The sequence below is a fragment of the Salmo trutta genome, chromosome 10, assembly GCF_901001165.1.
Source record: "Salmo trutta chromosome 10, fSalTru1.1, whole genome shotgun sequence".
Lineage (NCBI taxonomy): Eukaryota > Metazoa > Chordata > Actinopteri > Salmoniformes > Salmonidae > Salmo > Salmo trutta.
In genome coordinates, this window is record NC_042966.1 from 25,309,649 (window position 1) to 25,336,261 (window position 26,613).

Below are 26,613 nucleotides of genomic sequence, written 5' to 3' on the forward strand. Positions count from 1 at the left end.
GAGGAGCTGTGATTGTTGCCACCTTCTCTTCGGTGTTGGTCTGTGTCCCAAATGGCACCTTATTCCTTATGGGCGCTGGTCAAAAGAAGTGCACTAAATATGGAATATGGTGCCACTTGGGATGCAGAATTGGCCTCCTTACCACAGCATCCATGTTCCACCTGACCCAAACAAGAACACCATCGTTGTCTACCTGTAAGGTCTTGGGCAAGGTTGACTCATCCACACATCCCTAGGCTAGACCTGTACAGTACGTATTCTAGGTGCCCACATGAAAAAATAGTATAGTATACTATAGTATACTTAAGTGTAGTATTCACTGTAGTGTTTTTGCGGAATAAAGTCAGAAAAACGCTTCGATGAATACTGGTAGGTAGGACTGGGATCTGAACAGATAGTTTAGAGCTTTTGCTCATTTCTACATCCTGTAGGGTACACAATATATGTATGGTCTATACTTGGCACGTAGTTTCTCACTTATGGGTGTCACAAATTGGGATATGGGGGTAGGGTAATGGGCAGTGTCTATGCAAATGAAATACTGTAATAGCTAAAAAAAGTGTCGTGTTTTTGCGGACATTACTGTATTATTTACAGTGTTGGGAGGTAGTGTTTTCAGTAGTGAATTTCTTTATTTTGCTTTGTACCAGTGTAGCTAACTACTGGAACTACACACTACTTTATTTTGCTTTGTACCAGTGTAGCTAACTACTGGAACTACACACTACTTTATTTTGCTTTGTACCAGTGTAGCTAACTACTGGAACTACACACTACTTTATTTTGCTTTGTACCAGTGTAGCTAACTACTGGAACTACACACTACTTTATTTTGCTTTGTACCAGTGTAGCTAACTACTGGAACTACACACTACTTTATTTTGCTTTGTACCAGTGTAGCTAACTACTGGAACTACACACTACTTTATTTTGCTTTGTACCAGTGTAGCTAACTACTGGAACTACACACTACTTTATTTTGCTTTGTACCAGTGTAGCTAACTACTGGAACTACACACTACTTTCTTTTGCTTTGTACCAGTGTAGCTAACTACTGGAACTACACACTACTTTATTTTGCTTTGTACCAGTGTAGCTAACTACTGGATCTACACACTACTTTATTTTGCTTTGTACCAGTGTAGCTAACTACTGGATCTACACACTACTTTCTTTTGCTAAAATAAAATATTGGTGAAGTAAGCAATGTTCTTTCTTTTTTGGCATCAGACCTACCTAATTTTCACTTGAAACATTGTTTTTGTGTTTAATGGGCTAAATTAATTAACACATTCTGTTAACATATGACCCCAAAGTGATCTGTCTTGCAATTTGTAGTCCATGACATTTCAGATTTACATATAACACTTTTTCATGAAGTAGTTTGGATGTATGTAGTGAACTACTTTTTCAATGTAACTTTAGATAAGTAAACTATATTTTTCTTAAGGGTAGTTTTAGTGTAGCTTAACTTCCTTCAGTGTGAAGTAATTTGTAGCTTCCTCAGATTATTTAGTATGTTTTTGCAGACAATACTGTAGTATTTACCATAGTATTCTACAGTATATTACACCATTGTATAGTAAGTTATACACATGTTAGAGGGATACTACAGTGTGTAGTACAGTATAGTACAGTATACTACAGTTTACTGCATAATTCTATAGTAAGTACAGTAGTATTCTATAGTAAGCTGCAGTATTTTTTATGTGGGATTTCACAGGAAAGTATGATAGAGCGTAAAGAACTCTCCTGGTTTGGAACATAGTTCCAGCATGTCAGCATCCCTGTCAGAACACAGCCAGGTAAACACAGCACCTCTGAAAGGGTAAATAGGGCTCTGTTAAAACATGGAGGTGTTCCATATACACGCATCCACGTGTGCACACGCACACACACGCATAAATAAACAGTCAGGGAGGTAGAGGTGTATCTCATTAGTCCACACTAGGAACTAGGACACAATGTGTCTCTTTCACAGGGGGTGGGGGTGTGGAAGAGAGGGGCACTTCTGACATCAGGAATAAGACCCACCACTGTACCCAAACCTCCCACGCTGGTCTGTGTCAACCCACAACCACAAAACAGAATAACATACACACACAAATTCACACCCACACAAAAACACACATTCTCATGTACACACACCCCACACGCTCATGCACGTACACATACACACACACACCTCCCAACCATTGTGGATGACACAGCATGCCCTTGGTCTGCTTCAGACCTCCTCTGACTACCAGTAATGAGACATTTCCCAGAAAGCCTCCATTTTAGAGAAAAGGTACACCACAGGAAAAGTACCACTGATCCAATTGTGCAATGTCTGAGTGCTCTAGGAACAACTATTTACTGTCTGAGTGCACTACTAACAAGTATTTACTAGCATAGTTACTCTAATTGCTAGACAGCTAGGCGAGCACTTTTTGCATTTCATGTGGAGAGAAATACAGATCATTACTTTCTTGTGTGTTCTTTTGATGTGCAAAGATTCCATATTCTAAATGTTTTACATTTTACATTTCATACTCTGACATTGACAATTCCATATTATTTTCATGTTTTCACATTGAAATTCAAAAGATGAACTTAGAAAGTGGTAAAATATATAATTTTTTATTTATTTCTTCATACAAAGAAATAGTATGAATGTTCAGTATTTAATTATCTAGAAACATCTGTTCCATTTTGCTCTTTCACTGTGTAAAATTAATTCATTTGATGTACATGATACCACAAAATACTTGATTTACATGTTCTTTTTCATTTTTATACATACACAATCTGCTAAACGTCTAAGTATTAACCATATTATATGCGGATGGGAATAAGACAAACATCAGTAACATTTGTAGAGCTCTAAAAGGGTTGAATAAAACTCAACCAGAATGGATGCAGCAGCATGGACCATGACCATGAGTGCACATTTTTAAGATAGAATGTGTCCCAAATGGAACCCTATTCCCTATAAAAGTGCACTACTTTTGACCAGATCCCTAAAGGCCCTGGTCAAAAGTACTGCAGTAAATAGGGAATAGAGTGCCATTTGGGACACAACCCTTTTCTCTTAGTAACATGACCAAGATCAGAATTCCAATGCATTGGGGGAGACCGGAGGCAAATGTAACAGGGGGTAACTGCCCCAGCCTCCCCTAATCCAGCCATTACAGGGAGAAAGATCAACATTATTCCAATTCAGAATGTGATAGCTTGTATTCACATGGTTTTCCTGCTCTATATAAAGACCATTTTAAATGCTTTCAACAACCATTGCACTATAAGGAGAGAAGGAGACATTGAGGTGTTGTCCATATAGGCATGATATTTGAAAATAAGTGTCAATTCCTTGGTGGAAAAAAGCCACTATATGTGAATAAGGGACAGTACAATGTTAGGACAAGCCCTACCATCCACCTACCACAGTATGCTACCATCCACTAGTTTGAGGTAAAAACCATGGGCCCTGGTCACAAGTAATACACTATGGGGAGTAGGGTACCATTTGAGAAGCAGAATCAGCCCTCTTATCCTCTAAAGAGCATAGTATGACTTTGAAGTAGACACTACATGCGAGGGTATGGGCCAGCATGTACATCGCTGAATGATAACGCCAGACTGTCTCTTGCATATCAAGAATTCAGACAGAAAGACAAACAATAAGAAAGAAGCATTGAGAAAAACAAAGAACAAAAAAAAGAAAAGCTCAAAAGAAAAGATAGTGACTCAAGCTAGAGTGTAGCCTAGGCAACTTCATATCTGAGCTCCATACTCTGAAAAAGTATTTTTTTTGGCAACAAGTAGGAGCGAATTGAGATCCAATATGAAACTATGAAAGAAACAATGTTAGGATGACGGGTTGAATAAGGCAAACTATATAGACCACAGACATACCATAATGAAGTCTTATCATGACAACAGTGACGTTCTGTATTTTCTTCCGAGGCCATTCCCGTAGAGAGAACTTCAGAAACTCTCCGCCTCCCTTAGATCTGTGTATGCGCCCCAAATGGCACCCTACTCCCTACATAGTCCACTACTTTAGACCAAGGCCCAAAAGTATTGTCATTTGACATCTGCTAAAAAGCAGTGCACTATATAGGGAATAGGGTGCCATTTGGGACGCAGTTCAAGATCTGATCTGAGGCCTGACGATCCTGTTTGAGGATGATGTGTTCCAGGGAAGGAGAGCGCTCAGTGGTTTTTCTATCATCTCTATCGTTATGCTCCGTATCAGACAGATGTATAGGCCACTGCTAGCTCCTACCTCAACTCAGGCCAAGAGCTTGCACTGTGTCCCAAATGGCACACTATTTCCTGTATATTGCACCCTATTTCCTGTATATTGCACCCTATTTTCTGTATATTGCGTTACTTTTGAGCAAGGGTCACTGCGCTCTGGTCAAAAGCAGTGCACTATATAGGGATTGAGTGTGCCAATTGGGATGCATTCAAGGACTATACTACAGTCCTCCCCTGACCCAGAGTGTCCTCCCCTCTCTGTCTCTTCGACAAATCAAACGTCTCTCAGAGCTAATTTAATTGGGACTTTGTATGACCTTTGGCTCTGAGCCAACAGTGTCTTGTAATGAGAGCAAGAGTATAGTGGAGCGGAGACCTGAATCGATGGGCCTCAGTAACGTTATTCCATTAGCATCATGTCAACATGGAGCCCTATCAAAGTGATGCTGTCAGAAATAGGATTTAGGCCTTTGGTGGATTCATTAGAACAGGCTGTAGGAGCCCTACAAGAAGGAGGCCAGACGTGCCCCTTAAACCATGTCTGACACAATGAGGAGCAATTAGGCCAATTGATCCACCTGTTATTGAATGAAAGGGACATCAGATCAGCTGGTTAGGCCAATGACAGGGCAGGAGATCAGCTGGTTTGACCAATGGGACGTTAGAATAAGGGATGTGGATGGGGGTAACTCACAATATGAAGCACAACATTTTGAATGGATGGAACAGAGACTCATAGGAGTAACTAGACAAGGAACAATGTGTGGGGGGGTTGATTATGGCTATTGAACGTGAAATCGATTATGAATGTTTAAATCAGAATGCACATGAATGGGTTTTTCATCACTGTTCTGTGAACACTACACCTGTGAAACAGTGATTTATCAATATCCTTATATTCATATTTCAGTTACCAATTATTACTTATCTGCATTTTAGCTCTGCTGAGTTGACATGAGGGACCATTTTAACTCTGCTGAGTTGACATGAGGGACCATTCTAACTCTGCTGAGTTGACATGAGGGACCATTTTAACTCTGCTGAGTTGACATGAGGGACCATTTTAACTCTGCTGAGTTTACATGAGGGACCATTCTAACTCTGCTGAGTTGACATCAGGGGCCATTTTAACTCTGCTGAGTTTACATGAGGGACCATTTTAACTCTGCTGAGTTTACATGAGGGACCATTCTAACTCTGCTGAGTTGACATCAGGGGCCATTTTAACTCTGCTGAGTTTACATGAGGGACCATTTTAACTCTGCTGAGTTTACATGAGGGACCATTCTAACTCTGCTGAGTTGACATCAGGGGCCATTTTAACTCTGCTGAGTTTACATGAGGGACCATTCTAACTCTGCTGAGTTGACATGAGGGACCACTAACTCTGCTGAGTTGACATGAGGGACCACTTTAACTCTGCTGAGTTGACATGAGGGACCACTTTAACTCTGCTGAGTTGACATGAGGGACCATTTTAACTCTGCTGAGTTGACATGAGGGACCATTTTAACTCTGCTGAGTTGACATGAGGGACCATTAAGGGAAGAATAAAGAAACAAAATAAAATGTGGAATGTAAAAAAAAAACCTAGGAAATAAATGTGGGCCAGATGCTATGTATGTACAATATGGTTAGGCAGCTTAGTGAATTAATTGCTTAGAAATAAAAATAAATTATTATAAAATAGATTTCTGTACATTTTACATATATATAGCAATATCTCCCATGTCTTTTTTTTGCCATTCATTGAATTACAGAGAGAGAAAAAAACAATGTGTCTTCCCAAATTCACATCCATCAATCCCAACCAAAGTTATGTCCTGTCATCTGGTAGAACTTCATGTTGAAAGGTCTGTAGAAGTCCCGTAGCCTCTGCACCACCTCTGGGTGGATGTTGGGGTGGGTCCGCCCTTTGGTTTTGCCCAGGCAGTGGGGCTTGCTGCTGCCCTCAGCCTTCTTGAGGCAGGGGAAGCCCTTGGTCTGGTTGAAGTAGAAGTGTTTGTCAGTGATGATCCTCTTGAGCCCCAGGAAGTCCTGCACCCGGCCCAACTCTCCGGCCGGGTCGCTGATCAGACGCTCCCCGCTCACAAACAGGATCTGACCCATGGGGAAGTACTGCAGCCAGTTGTCCAGGTGCTTGGCATAGATGCCGATCTGGATGGCGCTCCAGGACGTGTCGATGAGCCCCGTAGTCCTGTTTTTGAAGGTCAGGCTCTCGAAGGTGGGAATGTCGGGATTCTTAGACAGCGTCTGTGTGTAGTCAGAGATGGCCCTGGTGACGGGGTCCCGCACCACCACAATAAGCTTGGTGTCCCGGGACATGGCGGAGATCCGGGCAGGGGCCTCTCTGGTCACAAAGTAGCTGGGGGTCTTCTCCATGGTGATCTGGCCCTCCAGGGTCTTGGGCATCAGCTCCCTGAGGAGTGGAAAAGAGGACAGTGTCAGAAGAAAATCTATCACTCATGACTCTTAGAACTAGGAACTATTACATTTTTAAAGCAGCCAGAAATACACTTTGCTTGAGAGAGGGGGGGGGGGGGGCTAGGAGAGAGAGAGAGAAAGAGAGAGAGAGGGGAGGGAGAGAGGGGGGTAGGAGAGAGAAAGAAAAAGAGAGAGGGGGAAGGAGAGAGGGGGGTAGGAGAGAGAGAGAAAGAGAGAGGGGAGGGAGTGAGGGGGGGTGGTTAGGAGGAGAATCTTGCATAATGTAATCTATCTTGCATAATGTAATCAACCAGATGGAGAGCATTGTGTTCTACAATCAATGAGTCAGTCAGTCAGTTAGTGTAGGCCGCTTGGCCTTATTACAGGGCTCCCAACCTATTACTATAGGCAGCCTTCCAGCATAAACACCACTCACTAAAAACACACACACAGGCTAGAGGCCCTCACATCGCTTGTAGTCATGCAGCTATATTCCTGAGTAAATATCCATCTACAAGAAAATGTTGTGTAGTGTAGAATTTACAATCAAATTCTATGAAGAACCATTTTTTCTATTAAACCTGGGCTATTTCATCATCTGATCAACAACACACAGAGAAGTGCACTGTCTCATCCCTCCTGTCTGTCTGTCTAGCTCTGCCAACCACCCTAATGGTCCAGTGAGGCTGGGCTTAAATCTTAATCCACCCTGCCTCTTTACACCATTAACCGCTTAGGCAGCAAAGCACAGCCTAATTTGCCTTTCACTGATTTAGCTAGAGCTCTCTGTGGCATGCCCATGGCGGAGTGCTTCAACAATAAGCCCTCGAGCTGTCTGAAAGGAGACTCAACATGTTTCACTTTACCCAATGTTTCTAACAGGACCAGGGCCAGCCTGTACGGCTGTGGTAGAGGGAGTGAGACGTATAAGTTACATACAAAACCTATGATCAAGAGGCATTTGAATGAAAAGTGAACATGCTCTCTGCTGCCAAGATGGTTTCGGGTTTCAGAAATGGTGGACAATCATAGAGAGTGGATTATGGCGAGGCAATAAGAGGGGCTTTGACGGACACCGGGACACGGATCCCCTTTCCCTCCCTGGCGGAGAGCCCCTGGAGCCTCTGGCAGGAAACCCTGTACGTCTCTGATGTCTTCATGTGATTCTGGTTGTGATACTCGCTAGCTGAAGGTGAGGGGTACTATTATAAACCGGAGATTACAGGAACTTGCACTCGTATGTGCTTAGGCACGCTCCTTAACACACACATGCACACACAGCCTTGATACATACAACCCTGCAGGACACATACGTATAAATACACACTAGAATACTGATACTATCTTGCTTGAACCCCAGTGCAAACAAGGCAGACAGTTAGTGAGAAAGCAAGGAGGAAGATAGTGAGAGAGAGAAAGAGAGAGAGAGAGAGAGAGAGAGAGCGAGAGCGAGAGCGAGAGCGAGAGCGAGAGCGAGAGAGAGAGAGAGAGAGAGAGAGAGAGAGAGAGAGATAGATAACCCATGCAGGCAGGAGGCTATCAGGGTGCAGACAGAGATAAGGGTTCCCGTTAGCCTATTGTCCTCTATGTACCAGGCTGTGTTGTTGTGCAGGGCCAGAGTTACACAGCCATTGTAAAAGACCCTGTCCCTGCACTGTGTAATCCCACCGTGAGTGTTTACACACCATGTCTGCTGTAAGAGGCACTGGGGCTGCCATATAGACCTAGGCTTACCATTCTTTGTCCTACAGTTCCTTCAGTTCTATGTCCTCCTCAGTTCTGCTCTAGAATCTAGTTCATGTAAAACTACTGCACCTCATGCTTAATTCATTGACATGTACTACTGGCTGGCTCTCCTTTAATGCACTAGTGGTCACGTTTTATAGTGGAAATTGTGAGTAAAAAATCGCTTTTTGGGAGAGGGAGGGAGAGAGAGAAATACAGAGAGAGAGAGTGAAATAGAAAGAGAAACAGAAAGAGAGAGAGAGAGAGAGAGAGAGAGAGAGAGAGAGAGTGAAAATGAGAGAGAGAGAGAGAGAGAGAGAGAGAGAGAGAGAGTGAAAATGAGAGAGAGAGTGAAAATGAGAGAGAGAGTGAAAATGAGAGAGAGAAAGAGAGAGAGAGAGAGAGAGAGAGAGAGATGAAATGAAATGAAGGAGAGAAAGCCCAGGGTGATGTGAGGTAACTAATGAAATGGTTCATGGACATTTCTTGACAGATATGTATGCGTAGTATCAACAGAGTCTTTCAAGAGCCAGCCAGTGATCTAATTAGGATCATATCAGCTTCATTGCTGACACAGAAGAGGAGAAGGGAGCAGAGGAAAGAGAACCAAGGCTTCTTCCAAAAGCTCATTAACTGCCTATTGAAATCAAAACAGGGGGATGCACTGAATCTCTCTGCAAGAGCATGACAGATCTCTCCTTAAGCAAAACCATTATTAGATAAAGGAGTGTAAGCCAAACAGACTGATTATACACACACACACACACGCACACATGCATACACACGGAGGCACACATGCATGAAGAAAGCAGTGCAAGCAAACACATGCACACACACACATGCACAAACATTTGCACACAAACACACGCACGCATGCTAACACACGCAGGCATGCATGTGCGCGTACGTGACTGTGTGTATGCGCGTGTGCTTGTGTGTTTGCTTGCGTGTGTGTGTGCTTGTGTGTGTGCAATCTTGTGTGTGTGTGTGTGTGTGTCCGTGTGTGTGTTTGGATTGCACTCCTTTCTTTGCTCACACACATACTACTGTTTCTTCAAGAGCGTTGATCCCACTTAAAGTGTTTATACAGGCTTCTCGAATGTCTTCAAGGAATATAAACCAAACATGTCAGCCTTAAAATACAAAGCATTAGTCACTAATTCTCTCTAGAAATAATGGTGATACTGCAGGCAACCTTTTTGTATTATGTAGTGCTAACATGCTGCATAAAGTGCCTAGAAGCTAACCAACACAGAACCAGCACACAGCTCTCGTTCTAATCCGATTTCTAAGTGACAATGGGGCCTGGCGATAGGGAGGGATAGGGAGGGAGATCGAGGTAGAATGTGCATGCTGATAGATTATGGTGATCCTAGCTCAGGGAATCCCTCTTGTGAATCAAGTGTAGGGGGTTGGGATGGAGGGAGGGAGGGAGGGAGGGAAAGGGTAAAAGGAGGGTAGAGCTGGACAGAGAGAGAGGGAGCGGGAAGACGAGACCCTCTAAACAGACCTGCCAAATCCACCACAAGAGAAGAAGAGATGGCCTTCAATAAAAACCTCCCCCTCTGACTTTACCCACTTCTCTCTGAGAAGAGTGCCAAAGAAGCAGAAAAGGGAGGGAGTAGAATAAAAGAGAAGAGGAGGAGGGGGCTCAGTTCAGTGGGAAGAGTAGGTCCTGGGAGGAACAATGCCTATTATGCTCTGTTTTGATTTATGAGGTAGTGCTTTTAAAGGTTCTGTCAGCAAACAGGCAATTCTGTGACAACGAGACCCTCTTTTTCCCTGCTTTCCTTTCAAATCGAGAGCATTGTCCTTTGGCGGCGGGGTGAACGAGGCAGTGGCCGGGCCATCGGGGGTAAGGACTGGGGTAAGGGTGGAGGGGTGAGATGGGGGGCTGGGTGCCTATTGAGGACTGATTGGAAGCACTTCTCGATCACTCTCAGCTTTGAGTGAGAAGAGCTTTTGGAGAGCTCTAGAGTGGAACGTGTGCCTAGAGATTGTCCCCTGGAACACTCAGCTGCCCCCCCTAAAGACTCCAGAGGTTCCACGAGCTCTAGGGTCCTTCCACTGCCTCCGCTTCTCTCTGCTCAATGACACATGGGACAAATGTCTTCACTCTAAGCAACCAACATCCATCTACGCTGTTGGTTCCTTACAATACATGACGACTTAAAGATGCACTCTAGGATCTTAAGCACAACACATTCGTAACATACAGTACGAATTTGATTCGTAACATACCATACAAATAAAAAGAAACATATCATACGAAATGAATGATGTAGTACACAATTTGATGACGTAGTACACAAAAAAACAGGGACCACTTTTGGCTCGTGAGCACCACTTTCAAAACTACTGGCTGAAATTATGCAAAAGTTTGAGAGTGCATTATGATATTCCAAAAATATTAGATATCTTAAAATTGCATGACAGACATTTGCCATTAGGGTGAACTGCCCTTGCTCTTCACATCGGAACACACAACAAAACATCAGGTTTATATGGCTTTTCTCTTCTAGAACAGAGGATGTTCAAAAGCAGGACTTTACTAAGCATTTCAGCTGCTGGTTCAACTCCTTTCTCTCTTTCTTTCTCTCTCCCCCTCTCTTTTTCTCCCCTCTCTCTATCTCTCCCCTCTCTCTATCTCTCCCCTTTCTCTCTCTCTCTGTCCTCCGTCAAAGGGTTTTCTTTCCAAGTTGAAAGGGACGCCAAAAACAGCGATAAGACACAAAGCAGAAACCCTCTTTGCATGCCAACTTCAAACGGGGGACTGGAGTGGCCCTGTGGCCTGTGTTTAACGGCCCGCATCCCATCATAGATACAGTAAATACACTCACTCACTCACTCACACGCACACACGCACACACACACACACACACACACACACACACACACACACACACACACACACACACACACACACACACACACACACACACACACACACACACACACACACACACACACACACACACACACACACACACACACACACACACAGATAAACGCAGACAAGACAGGGGTTATTTCTGTCTCTCTATCTTCTGTCACGTTTGATTGGACGATAAGAGGCTGCCTCTGTTTCCATTGAAAGAGTGCATCTGTAACAGCCGTAACAAAATGACCACTGGTTTGTTCAAAGACAGAAGAGAGAAAAGTTGCCTTGTTATGGTGTTCCCTATTTGGTGTCTATATGATCCAGGTGGCATTGTATGCCACTGCATGTAAAGTCTATGTTACTCAAGGTGTCTGTCCCTTGTAGGATCATTTGTGTGAAGGCAAATCAAGAGAGATTGTTCTCGTCCACTAGGGACAGGAGAGACTGATGCACACCTTAAGTTGTTGATTAGACCTACTCCCCATAGAGAGAACACCAACACAAGACACACACAAACAGCTAAGGCTCTAAGTAGCTGTAGAGATGTTGAAATTAATCTGAAGACCCGCAGTCAAAACAAATCAAAGCTAATCGCCCAATCATTTCCAGACTTTGAGTACTAACGCTAGGGGATAGCTAAAACCAAAGACAGTCTCCTCTCCATGTGATTCACCTCAAGATGGCTCACCAACGCTGAGTCACCTATCCAGGCTGTATCACATCCGGCCGTGACTGGGAGTCCCATAGGGTGGTACACAATTGGTCCAGTGTCGTCCGGGTTTGGCCGGTGTAGGCCGTCATTGTCAATAAGAATTTGTTCTTAACTGACTTACCTAGTTAAAAAAAAAAATATATATATATATATACATATTTTTTATATATATATTTTTTTTAACTAGGGAAGTCAGTTAAGAACAAATTCTTATAATATAATTATAATTATTCTTAGAATTCTACTGTTGCAGCTTATCAGGTGAAAAACTTCTGCCCATTTAGAGCACTGAGTCGTCCCAGTTGGTAATACTTCATTGTAATGCTTTCTGAACTTATTAAAGACTTCCTGGATAGCCACTACAAACACTTACCTCCTCTCCCAACTCCCAATACTCTATAGGCTATTGATCAGGAGCAGTCCCCAAACCCCTCAGAGACCAGCCTGGAGATCTGAGAGAAGCTAAGTGACACTTCACAGGAGGAGACAGGGAGAGATGGAGGAAATGAAGGAAAGAAGCACTGAAAGACTCTCTTTCTTCTCTTCCAACCTCTCACCCAAGGTCTTCAGATGAACAGGAGTAGAGGAGAGATGTGGCTACAAAGTCGTCGGCTAAAAAACAGACTCTTCTGCGGTGTAAGATAGACTTGAGGCCCACTTGTTCCTTGACTGGCCACAAAGTTTGGAGGTTTAACCCCTGTTCTAGACAAGTGGCTGACTAGCAATTAAGTCTGGGCTCAAAGTGGTCTATTGAGACCTCTATTGGAGCCCCCTATCTGTTCTGAATGCATAAGAGATACTCATTCAGCATAGTTAGACTGCTTGTTTTCATAAACACCATTTATCAATGCATGGATGACGAAGGATCCCTTCAACAATGGAAAGTATATTTTATTCCACCGGTTTTTGTAAGTGTAATGTGAACAAATTCAACAGTTTGTGAATCTCTGACTGGTAAATAAGCACATTATGAAGCCTCTATAGGGTGCTGAATGTAATGTACTACAGTCTGTTTGTAATTGTCCAGCAGGAGAAGCTCGTCTGTCTATGAAATGGGATTGAAATATAAACACACACACCCACACTGTGGATGCCACAGACTGAGCAGACAGGCAGGCATGCACAACACTCCTGGCCCACTACATACATATTCCCAAAGCAGTGTTGAGACACACACACAGAAGCCAGACGTTATGAAATATACCCCACTGAGCCCAGAGTATTTAACCGCAGAGCAAGACTATGGCTATAAATTCAAAATAATAAAGTGACGGTTTATGGCAGAGGCACTAGATCCATACTGAAAGAGTCAGAGGAGAGTAGAGGAGAAGGGTGGATGGTAGGTTCTGGTATGTGGCCACTTAGAGTTTCCTGACAGCTCATTTCCTGTATGAAAAGATCCAGGGATCTCCTCTTAACCTAAGGGCCAGGAGTGAATGTGCATGTATGCATTCTCTTGATTATGCACGTGTGTGTGTGTGTGTGTGTGTGTGTGTGTGTGACTGTTTGTTAGTAAATAACTCATGCTGACTGTGTGATGAATCCTATTTGATACTAAAGGACCAGTAAGCCTTGAGAAGAAGCCCCTCTTCAGATTGTCAGGGTGCTTTCCATCCAGGCCTGGATTTACACATTAATAGACCTCACTGAATAAATGGTGCCACTGGATCCCTGTAAGATGTCGGGTTGGATACACACATACACACACACAAACGCACAGGCACACACACTGATGGAGGGTGGAAGCCCCTGGAAGAGACCGTCTGAGCTGTCTACTGAAGAGGGGAGATGAATAATGTAGATAGGCGAATCGTCCCAGACACACTGACCTGGCTGGCTGAGCCCAGCCTCTCTCAACCCTCTATCGTCTTTCAGGAGACAGACTCTCAGAGCATCCTATTTAAATAATATCATTTTGGCTTCAACGTTAACAAACAGTTTACCTAAATGGCCCCATACATCACTGGACTCACTGGGAGAAATATGCCAACGAAGTTGCAATCTTATAAAAAATGTTTTACTGCTAGTGTCTGTGTGAGTTTGGCCCGACCCTGCGGTTTGGTTTGGTCCAACTCCATGGTTTTAGTTTAGGCTAAGGACCAGCCTGGTTCTTGGAGGGAACATCGGACACCAGCAGAGAAGAGTAAATAAACAGAAACTAAACGACCCATACAGAGTTGGGGATTGTATGTCAGGCAAAGTGTCAAAAAGACACGCCAACACTGTACTGCTGTAACCGCCAGCTTCAGATACTTGGTTGAGTTCCAAATGGCACCCTATTCCCTTTATAATGCACCTCTTTTGATCATGGACTGCTCAGAAGCAGTGCACTATAAAGGGAATAGGGTGCCATTTGGAATCTCTGTTTTTGAACTGAAAACACTTAAATGAGGTTAGAGTGCTCCAAAAACCTCTCTCACAACCACAGTGGTTCCTTTGTGATGGGTTACCATCCCCGCAGCATGACACACACAAATCACTCAATTCTATAACTCACCATTTGCTACACGGTCTGTTTTGGGTTTATTTGTTGCTATTCAGTACCTCTGAAAGGACAAATAACAGTGAGAATGTGACATATTTTTGCTCGGAGGGCCCGCATCGAGGTACATGCCTGTGGCCATGCAGGCTGAGCAGAATTACTGAGTGTTAATAACAAGACCATGGTGCAAGGAGAGGCAGCTCTCCATGTGGTATAAATAAAACAGTTAGGATGGTGGGGGAACAGGGTGGCGGGGGGTGGGGGAACAGGGTGGCGGGGGGTAGAAAGTGCTGCCTTCACTTCCTCCTCTCATGCTTTACACATTCTGCCCACCGAGGTTATGTACCAATTGGCATTCTATTTCCTATGTAGGGCACTTCTTTTGATAGGTATTGCACTACATTGGAAATATTATAGGCCCTGGTCAAAAGTAGTGAACTACATAGGGAATAGGACGCCACTTGGGAATAGGATGCCACTTGGGATGCAACCCTAGTCCCTACCCTGAGCTGCTGCCATTTTCAGTAGTACTTTCCACTGAAGAGGGAGGAATGAAGACTAGCTATGCCAAAAGGGCCATTGTATTTCACAATTCCTTTTAGAACGGCAACGCGACACCTCAACACTTGGATTGACGAGATACAACATAAGGTATACCTGACACTTCGGGAGTGGGCCATGCCAACAAGTAAATCTACTCTGGGCACACAGGGTTCCACTGCAGGTACACACACACACAAACACTAGCTGTAATCCAGTGCTGGGTCTGTATTATAGATTTTTTATTTTAACCTTTATTTAAGTAGGCAAGTCGGTTAAGAACAAATTCTTATATACAATGATGGGTTACCCCGGAAGACGCTGGGCCAATTGTGCTCCGCCCTAATGGACACCCAATCACGGCCAGATGTGATACAGCTTGGATTCGAACCAGGGACTGTAGTGATGTCTCTTGCACTGAGATGCAGTGCCTTAGACCGCTGCGGCCACTCAGGAGCCCGACCCCGAGTTTGCTTAGTGCTGGTAATCCTCTGTGATCAGTGTGTTATGTTGTGTTTGCTGTGGGTGTTTGTTAAAGGTGTTAGCAGACCGCTGGTGACCCCTGAGGCAGCCACAAACTCCAGCATCGCCATCACACCAGTCACCTTGTAGACTCAGGCCTCATCAGTATCATGGTGTCGTTCAGATACAGCTCATTCAGATGTGTGTTTGCGTGCGTGCCGCACCAGAAGCAGTAGTCACACACATTGTGATTTAAAGGTATTTGACATGCTCAAAAGAACATATAACTCTCTGATCTAGATACAGATATGACTCTCTGATCTAGATACAGATATGACTCTCTGATCTAGATACAGATATGACTCACTGATCTAGATACAGATACGACTCACTGATCTAGATACAGATATGACTCTCTGATCTAGATACAGATATGACTCTCTGATCTAGGTACAGATATGACTCTCTAATCTAGATACAGATATGACTCTCTGATCTAGATACAGATATGACTCTCTGATCTAGGTACAGATATGACTCTCTAATCTAGATACAGCTAGGATGAACAAAAGATGAAACGGACTATAGAAGAACATACATGTCACCACCACCATCCCCTAGAGACACACACACACACATTTACAGTACACATATAAACAGTTCCAGTCAAAGGTTTGGACACACCTACTGATTCAAGGGTTCTACACTGTAGAATAATAGTGAAGACATCAAAACTATGAAATAACACATGTGGAATCATGTAGTAACCAAAAAGGTGTTGAACAAATCAAAATCTATTTTAGATTTTAGATTCTTCAAAGTAGCCACCCTTTGCCTTGATGACAGCTTTGCCCACTCTTGGCATTCTCTCAACCAGCTTCACCTGGAATGCTATTCCAACAGTCTTAAAGGAGTTACCACATATGTTGAGCACTTGTTGGCTGCTTTTCCTTCACTCTGTGGTCCAACTCATCCCAAACCATCTCAATTGGTTTGAAGTCAGGTGATTGTAGAGGACAGGTCAACTGATGCAGCACTCCATCACTCTCCTTCTTGGTCAAATAGCCCTTACACAGCCTGGAGATGTGTTTTGGGTCATTGTCCTGTTGCAAAACAAAATGATAGTCCAACTATGCACAAACCAGATGGGATGGCATATCGCTGCAGAATGCTGTGGTAGCCATTCTGGTTGTGTGCCTTGAATTCTAAATAAATCACTGACCGTGTCACCAGTAAAGCATCCCCACACCATTCCACCTCCTCCTCAATGCTTCACGGTGGAACCACACATGCAGAGATCATCTGTACACTTACTCTGTGTCTCACAAAGACACTGTGGCTGGAACCAAAAATCTCAAATTTGGACTCATCAGACCAAATGACAGATTTCCACCAGTCTAATGACCATTGCTCGTGTTTCTTGGCCCAAGCAAGTCTCTTCTTATTATTGGTGTCCTTTAGTAGTGGTTTCTTTGCAGGAATTCGACCATGGCCTAATTCATGCAGTATTCTCTGAACAGTTGATGGTGAGATGTGTCTGTTACTTGAACTCTGTGAAACAATTATTGGTCTGCAATTTCTGAGGCTGGTAACTCTAATGAACTTATCATCTGCGGCAGAAGTGACTATGGGTCTTCCAATTCTGTGGGGGTCTTCATTAGAGCCAGTTTCATCATAGCGCTTGATGGCTTTTGTGACTGCACTTGAAGAAATTTTCCGCATTGACTGACCTTCATGTCTTAAAGTAATGATTGACTGTCGTTTCTCTTTGCTTATTTGAGCTGTTCTTGCCATAATATGGACTTGGTATTTTACCAAATAGGGCTATCTTATGTATACCAACCCTACCTTGTCACAACAAAACTGATTGGCTCAAACGCATCAAGAAGGAAAGAAATTCCACAAATTAACTTTTAACAAGGCACACCTGTTAATTGAAATGCATTCCAGGCGACTACCTCATGAAGCTGGTTGAGAAAATGCCAAGAGTGTGCAAAGCTGTCGTCAAGGCAATGGGTGGCTACTTTGAAGTATCTCAGATATAAAATATATTTTTATTTAACACTTTTTTGGTCACAACATGATTCCATTTGTGTTATTTCATAGTTTTAATGTCTTCACTATTATTGTACAATGTAGAAAATGTTAAAAATTAAGAAAAACCCTTGAATGAGAAGGTGTGTCCAAACGTTTGACTGCTACTATATATATATATATACACAAAGCTACTTTGCATCTTGTTTGAATTGCCTGTCATCCGTAACTGCCTGAGCAGTTTTTGAAGGCAGGTGAGCTACAAAGAGGGGATTTCCTCCCCGTCAGTCAGTGTACAAGGATCTATATTCGTGTGTGTGTGTGTGTGTGTGTGTGTGTGTGTGTGTGTGTGTGTGTGTGTGTGTGTGTGTGTGTGTGTGTGTGTGTGTGTGTGTGTGTGTGTGTGTGTGTGTGTGTGTGTGTACCATTACATGTCTCTCCTCCCTTATTCCCAGACAGTACAGCTGTGGTGTAGGTTAATGGTTTACAAAATCCTCCAGACAAGCCGTCTTTCTGGCTAACGTATAATTAGCCAAATTGTGTAGCGATAGTTCCAGTAGTGAAATTAAACTGTTCATTTGTGAGGAGAAGAATGACAGCAGTGTTGTTGTGCTCCTGCATCCTCAGGCAATTCTAAAGCTCCGTCTTGGATGATAGCCTAGATATTGTCTGCTTTGATATCTCAGTGCATCTCGAAGACAAGATAATTGCTGAAAGTACAGTGAGCGAGCCGGGACCCACGTTGTTAACCCTTTCTACCGCGGCTAGTTCAAGTTACCGCCCAGCGTTGATGTCCAAGGTGAAGTGCAATTTCAAGGTTTCATTATTTAATTTGGATGTCGGAGAAACGTTGGGAGCAAGATGACAAATGTTTTCTCTTTTGGCCCTCCGCTGTCTCTAGCGAGGGCCTCATGGTACGCAACGAAACTCTATCCACTCGCTCTCCATGCCAGAAAAACAAGTCGTTCGAGAGAAAAATGAGAAAGAAGCAGATTTTAAAAAGACATTTGAGAAATGGGCCCTGCCAGGGAAATATGTCAGCCTTAGCCAGAACACTTCCTCGTTATTCTCCTCTTTTCTACTGTAGATATGAAAATCCAAATGTGTTTATTCTGTTGTTGCTAGCTACATTATTAAAACATTGAAATAAATACATAAACAGTACCAGTCAAAGGTTTCGAGACACCTACTCATTCAAAGGCTTTTCTTTATTTTTACATTTTCTTCACTGTAGAATAAAATTGAAGACATCAAAACTATGAAATAACACATATGGAATCATGTAGTAACCAAAAAAGTGTTAAACAAATCAACATTTATTTTAGATTTTAGATTTTTCAAAGTAGCCAACCTTTGTATTGATGACAGCATTGCCCACTCTTTGCATTTTCTCAACCAGCTTCACCTGGAATGCTTTTCCAACAGTCTTGAAGGAGTTCCCATATATGCTGAGCACTTGTTGGCTGCTTTTCCTTCACTCTGCAGTCCAACTCATCCCAAACCATTTCAATTGGGTTGAGGTCGGGTGATTGTGGAGGCCAGGTCATCTGATGCAGCACTCCATCACTCTCCTTGGTCAAATAGCGATTACACAGCCTGGAGGTGTGTTTTGGGTCATTGACCTGTTGAAAAATGATGATAGTCCCACTAAGCGCAAACCAGATGCGATGGCGTATCGCTGCCTAATGCTGTGGTAGCCATGCTGGTTAAGTGCGCCTTGAATTCTAAATAAATCACTGACAGTGTCACCAGCAAAGCACCTCCACACCATCACACCTCCTCCTCCATGCTTCACGGTGGGAATCACACATGCAGAGATCATCCATTCACTTACTCTGCGTCTCCCAAAAACACGGCGGTTGGAACCAAAAATCTCAAATTTGGACTCCTCAGACCAAAGGACAGAATTCCATCGGCCTAATGTCCATTGCTTGTGTTTCTTGGCCCAAGCATGTCTCTTCTTCTTATGGTGTTCTTTAGTAGTGGTTTCTTTGCAGCAATTCGACCATGAAGGCCTGATTCACACAGTCTCCTCTGAACAGTTGATGTTAAAACGTGTCTGTTACTTGAACTCTGTGAAGCATTTACTTGGGCTGCAATCTGAGGTGCAGTTAACTCTAATGAACTTATCCTCTGCAGCAGAGGTAACTCTGGGTCTTCCTTTCCTGTGGCAGTCCTCATGAGAGCCAGTTTCATCATAGCGCTTGACTGCACTTGAAGAAACGTTCAAAGTTCTTGAAGTTTCTCAGTTTGACTGACCTTCATGTCTTAAAGTAATGATGGATTGTCGTTTCTCTTTGCTTATTTGAGCTGTTCTTGCTATAATACGGACTTGGTATTTTACCAAATAGGGCTATCTTAGAAAATAGTAAAAATAAAGAAAAACCCTGGAATAAGTAGGTGTGTCCAAACTATTAACTGGTACTGTATATATATATATATATATATATATATATATATATATATATATATATAAATTGCGGACTCCCTGCAATATCTAAGCGGACCCCCGGTTTTATACCCCTGCTGTATCTTATTTGTGTATTTCTTTAATCAAATTGTTCTGGTGGAGATTTGTGGAGGAAAAGGTGCACAACTTGCTGCAGCGTAAAATTATTTCTCTGAACTTTTTACACTAAATGTTCAGTTTGGACACCCGCTATTGTATAGCTTTATAATTCCACAAGTGAAGAGTACAAGCTCCAAACACCCAGTACTTTTGATCAGTAGGAAAGATAGAGACAAAATAGACAGAGTGGAAAAGAGTGAGAGAGCCAGAGGGAGTTTGTCCCCTGGGTTTGGCTTGCCGGGTTGCCTTGGAGCTGAGCTGTTCTCACTGTTCTCCGCTGAGGCCCATTCACACACAGAGAGAGCGAGAGTGAGGGAGTGAGAGAGAGAGAGACCACTCAGGGCTCCTAATGAGCTGTGCTCTTTTATGGCCAAGGGTTAATAGAACACCTCAGGGGGCCTCCTAGTCTCCACTACCTAACTCTTACTTTCCCTCTCACAGCCCCAGCCCTGGTTCGAGCACCAGACGCAGCCCCATCCACTGCCACACCCACCCACACCCTAATGGGTACCTCCGAGACTTAATACCTGGGACTGGGACTCCTCCTCCCCCTCCTCCACTTTTACGCCCACCCCTTTCTCACCTACCACTCTCTCATCTCTCAATATCTGGGGGAGCGATGCCAACCGAACACTGACTGACCATGGTGTTGGAAGGAAAATTGAGTAAGAAGGAGGCTAATGATTAACAACGCATAGGAACGCTTGTGTGTGCTTTTTTCTCTAATTCCAAGCCCCTGGGCTCTTTTAATGTGCCAAACAGTGTTTATTTAGCAGCAATGAATGAGCATTAACTCAGGAGGGAGGTCTGGTATTGCTCTGACATGTGTTCCCACATCCAAATTATCACCTCGTTAAATAGGACCCAATTCACTAGTGGCACAGAAGGAGGGTCAGTACACAAGGGCCTATAGGAGAGAGAAAGAGAGAGGGGGAAAACACCACTATCTCAGAAGACCATAGCTTCTTTTCTTCTTCTTTTTCCATTATTTCTTCTTCTCCCAACTCTTTTCATCATTGCCTTCCTTGTCTTGCTTTGACTCCAGCTCTGGGGGGAATACATAAATTATTTCTCAAAAGGGAGAACAAAAATGGCATCAACAGACAGACACACAAGTGTCTCCTCTCCTCCGCCAGAGTGAATGAATGAGCGCATACAATAGTCAGAGTTTTTCAAACTTAATTTTGTGTGTGTGTGTGTGTGTGTGTGTGTGTGTGTGTGTGTGTGTGTGTGTGTGTGTGTGTGTGTGTGTGTGTGTGTGTGTGTGTGTGTGTGTGAGTGTGTGTGTGTGTGAGTGTGTGTGTGTGTGTGTGTGTGTGTGTGTGTGTGTGTGTGTGTGTGTGTGTGTGTGTGTGTGTGTGACACTGAGTTCCTGTATCCATAGTTCTAGCAGTAGGTTCCTGCTGCGGCGGCCATCTTCCCCCCACTGTTGTGGGTAGTGCTGAATGGGCCACTCACATGGGCCACCAGGCCACCACAGTGCTGCGCTAGCTAGCTGCCACTCCCCTTTCCACAGGTCACCCCTTTCACAATTAGCTGGTGGTAATTTGGGGATGAATGCTCAAAGCTGCCTTTCTCCAGCATCCAGCCCCCACCTCCACCTCATCCACCCCCAGTCTCTCCCTATTCTCTCCTCCATTCGGTAGGGCCATGCCAGCTTAGGCAGCGGGGAGTGAGGGCCTCTTCTCCCCTTCCATGCTGACCACTCGTGGTCACTGAGGCCTGCAGGGAGACCCGCCCAGGATCGGGCGAACAGAGCACGACATGTGACACTATTCTTATTTGCCAATAGGCGGAGCGCACAGCTGAAGAATGGAGAAAGGAGGTTCATAAAAGAGGTTGTTTTGGGGTGGTGGGGGGAAGAACGGGAGGGGGGGCAGCCAGGGCTGAGGGTTGAAGCCTGACCATAAAGAAAATAATCTGCTCTCATTTGGGACCGCTGGGGAAGCTTACCCAACACAGAGGAATGGTTTCGAGCGACTTGTTTTTATGTTTGCGGCTCCCGCTCTTTGAGGAGGGGATGTCAACCTGCTGTCAGCGGTACGGTTGGCTGGTCGGCCATGTTGGCCCCTGAAGAGTGGAGCTGTGGAGGGAGGGAAGGCCAGGGCAAGGATACAGGAAGCCATCACAGCGCCAAAGTATCAGATCGCCGCAGAGTCAACATTCCTCTCTAGCTATAACTACAACATAATAGCGTCCATCTCCAGTTGGGGTTTTCACGGAAGATTTCAGATATTGTACTGTCTGTCAATGACTTTATCAGACAAAACTCTTATAGTGAATATATTTCCTATCCCACAGTTGGACAGTTGAAAAGTCGGGTTCCTTAATTCAGCATGTTGGTTTATATATCGACATAACAAATCATGTTTTCCTGTGTTGACAGGGGATGCTCTCAGTAGGTTAGTCTCTAAATCAACATAACTAACTGTATTTCCCTGTGTGGACTGGGGGAGTGAAACAACTCAGAATACCCAATGGAACCTAGGGTCCAGCAGGCCTGTAGGGTCCAGCAGCCCTGTAGGGTCCAGCAGTCCTGTAGGGTTCAGCAGTCCTGTAGGGTTCAGCAGCCCTGTAGGGTCCAGCAGCCCTGTAGGGTTCAGCAGTCCTATAGGGTCCAGCAGCCCTGTAGGGTCCAGCAGCCCTGTAGGGTCCAGCAGTCCTATAGGGTCCAGCAGCCCTGTAGGGTTCAGCAGACCTATAGGGTTCAGCAGCCCTGTAGGGTCCAGCAGTCCTATAGGGTTCAGCAGCCCTGTAGGGTTCAGCAGTCCTATAGGGTCCAGCAGCCCTGTAGGGTTCAGCAGTCCTATAGGGTCCAGCAGCCCTGTAGGGTCCAGCAGCCCTGTAGGGTCCAGCGGCCCTGTAGGGTTCAGCAGTCCTATAGGGTCCAGCAGCCCTGTAGGGTCCAGCAGCCCTGTAGGGTTCAGCAGCCCTGTAGGGTCCAGCAGCCCTGTAGGGTTCAGCAGTCCTATAGGGTCCAGCAGCCCTGTAGGGTCCAGCAGCCCTGTAGGGTCCAGCAGTCCTATAGGGTCCAGCAGCCCTGTAGGGTTCAGCAGTCCTATAGGGTTCAGCAGCCCTGTAGGGTCCAGCAGTCCTATAGGGTTCAGCAGCCCTGTAGGGTTCAGCAGTCCTATAGGGTCCAGCAGCCCTGTAGGGTTCAGCAGTCCTATAGGGTTCAGCAGCCCTGTAGGGTTCAGCAGCCCTGTAGGGTTCAGCAGTCCTATAGGGTCCAGCAGCCCTGTAGGGTTCAGCAGTCCTATAGGGTTCAGCAGCCCTGTAGGGTCCAGCAGTCCTATAGGGTTCAGCAGTCCTATAGGGTTCAGCAGTCCTGTAGGGTCCAGCAGCCCTGTAGGGTCCAGCAGCCCTGTAGGGTTCAGCAGTCCTATAGGGTTCAGCAGCCCTGTAGGGTTCAGCAGCCCTGTAGGGTCCAGCAGCCCCGTAGGGTTCAGCAGTCCTATAGAGTGCAGCAGCCATGTAGGGTTCAGCAGCCCTGTAGGGTTCAGCAGTCCTATAGGGTCCAGCAGCCCTGTAGGGTCCAGCAGCCCTATAGGGTTCAGCAGTCCTATAGGGTTCAGCAGCCCTGTAGGGTCCAGCAGCCCTGCAGTGTTCAGCAGTCCTATAGGGTCCAGCAGCCCTGTAGGGTCCAGCAGCCCTGTAGGGTTCAGCAGTCCTATAGGGTTCAGCAGCCCTGTAGAGTCCAGCAGCCCTGTAGGGTCCAGCAGCCCTGTAGAGTCCAGCAGCCCTGTAGGGTCCAGCAGCCCTGTAGGGTCCAGAAGCGTTTTCCTGCTCTGCACATAGTCAGCACACCCTGTCAGTCAGCACACAGACCCTGTCAGTCAGCAGCAGCCACACTGACCATGTCAGTCAGCACACAGCCACACTGACCCTGTCAGTCAGCACACAGCCACACTGACCCTGTCAGTCAGCACACAGCCACACTGACCCTGTCAGTCAGCAGCAGCCACACTGACCATGTCAGTCTGCAGCAGCCACACTGACCCTGTCAGTCAGCACACAGCCACACTGACCCTGTCAGTCAGCACACAGCCACACTGACCCTGTCAGTCAGCACACAGCCACACTGACCCTGTCAGTCAGCAGCAGCCACACTTACCCTGTCAGTCAGCACACAGCCACACTGACCCTGTCAGTCAGCACACAGCCACACTGACCCTGTCAGTCAGCACACAGCCACACTGACCCTGTCAGTCAGCACACAGCCACACTGACCCTGTCAGTCAGTACACAGCCACACTGACCCTGTCAGTCAGCACACAGCCACACTGACCCTGTCAGTCAGCAGCAGCCACACTGACCCTGTCAGTCAGCACACAGCCACACTGACCCTGTCAGTCAGCACACAGCCACACTGACCCTGTCAGTCAGCAGCAGCCACACTGACCCTGTCAGTCAGCACACAGCCACACTGACCCTGTCAGTCAGCACACAGACACACTGACCCTGTCAGTCAGCAGCAGCCACACTGACCCTGTCAGTCAGCACACAGCCACACTGACCATGTCAGTCAGCACACAGCCACACTGACCCTGTCAGTCAGCACACAGACACACTGACCTCCAGTCAAAGGCCCTTAACCCATCTAACCCTTCCACACGCTTTACCTCCAATCAGGCCTGACTAATCAATACACACTACTCCCTAAGGACCCAGGGACAAGGCTCTGTGTCATCTGTGTGTGTATGGTGTCCATCACTGTGTGTGTTGAGCATTCTTTTGACTTGAGAAGAAAATTAGTGTGTTTCACAGCTGAATATAAAAGCCCTACTGTAAGTCATTACAGGAGAAGACTTTGTGAAACTGGTTCACTGACTCCTTCATTCTCCATTTATTCTCTATTTTTTTTGGACAGCACACATTCAATTGACATTTTGTTGTTGTTGATGATGTTAGTTTGAACTTTGCCAGTGTGGCACTTCAACCAGGTGGCCTTTCTGACATTCGGCTTCCAGGGGGAGGAAGGAGAGAGAGGTCAGTGGAGAGCAGAAGATGTGTAGGGTCACATCACCTATATGGAAACAGGAGTGCTCCTGGGGTGAGGAGTTAAAAAGAAGAGGCATCCAACCAGAACTGTCCTTGACACGGACAGAAGCCCCTGTCTGGTCTCTGGAAGCAGGGAGCTGGGGGGTGGACCGGCAGGCCCATAGATAACAACTTTACATTGACTGACTTCCTTTCGCAACCATCTCCAGTTTGATAGCGCAACAAAAAAAATTTACCCCCTCTGAAACTCCCCTTTTGAACAATGCTCCACTTGTCCCTTTGTTGTGGTGGAGCTTCTAAGCAGGCCCTAGCTAGCTAACCGACACTAGCTGCCATTAAGTGCGTTTTTTTCTTTGGTTCTTTATCACGGGGTGGAGGGATACAAAGGTTCACCGGCCCACAAAGACACCCCACTCAGGGATGGCGCCATTTCAGTCCAACTACTCCTTTAACAGAAGACTGAAGCATAACCTTTGATCAACCACTGCAAACAAAACAGCAGCCAGATTAACTTTGGCATGGCTGAGAAAGCCCATCCATGTTGGTGATCTTTTGCGGTCTCAAGGATAAACTATTTCAGCTTATATATCACATTAAACATCCCTAATTCCCTAATGTGCAATAATAAAAGTGACATTTTACAAGCACACTACATAGCCAAAAGCATGTGGATACCTGCTTGTTGAACATCTAATTCCAAAACCATGGGCATTAATATGGAGTTGGTTCCCCTTTGCTGCGATAACAGCCTTCACTCTTCTGGGAAGGCTTTCCACTAGATGTTGGAACATTGCTGCAGGGACTTGCTTCCATTCAGCCACAAGAGCATTAGTGAGGTCGTGCACTGATGTTAGGCGATTAGGCCGGGCTCGCAGTCGGCGTTCCAATTCATCCCAAAGGTGTTCGATGATGTTGAGGTCAAGACTCTGTCCAAGCCAGTCAAGTTCTTCTACACTGATCTCGACAAACCATTTCTGTATGGACCTCGCTTTGTCCACGGGGGCATTGTCATCCTGAAACAGGAAAGGGCAATCCCCAAACTGTTATCACAAAGTTGGAAGCACAGAATCATCTAGAATGTCATTGTATGCTGTAGTGGTAAGATTTCTCTTCACTGGAACTAAGGGGTCTAGCCCGAACCATGAAAAACAGCCCCCAGACCATTATTCCTCCTCCACCAAATGTTACAGTTGGCACTGCATTGGGGCAGGTAGCGTTCTCCTGCTATGTGCCAAACCCAGATTCGTCCATCGGACTGCCAGATGGTGAAGCATGATTCATCATTCCAGACAACGCCATTCCAATGCTCCAGATTCCAATGGCGGCGAGCTTTACACCACTCCAGCTGAAGCTTGGCATTGAGTATGATGATCTTAGGCTTGTGTGCGGCTGCACGGCCATGGAAACCCTTTTCATGAAGCTCCCGACTGACTGTTCTTGAGCTGACGTTGCTTCCAGAGGCAGTTTGGGACACTGTAGGGAGTGTTGCAACCAAGGACAGATGATTTTTACACCATACACGCTTCAGCACTCTGTGT

The 26,613-nt window shown here is 45.2% G+C and overlaps 1 protein-coding gene across 1 annotated transcript in view; it reads right to left on the reverse strand.

Moving 5' to 3' along the window:
• Window positions 1-2,606: 2,606 nt before the first annotated feature.
• The window catches only part of hs3st3b1b (heparan sulfate (glucosamine) 3-O-sulfotransferase 3B1b), a 30,389-nt gene continuing 6,382 nt past the window's right edge, over window positions 2,607-26,613 (reverse strand). The window contains exon 2 of the mRNA XM_029765058.1: window positions 2,607-6,664. Within this exon, the coding sequence (XP_029620918.1) occupies window positions 6,046-6,664 (619 nt within the window). The 3' untranslated portion in view covers window positions 2,607-6,045. The remainder of the gene's footprint in view (window positions 6,665-26,613) is intronic.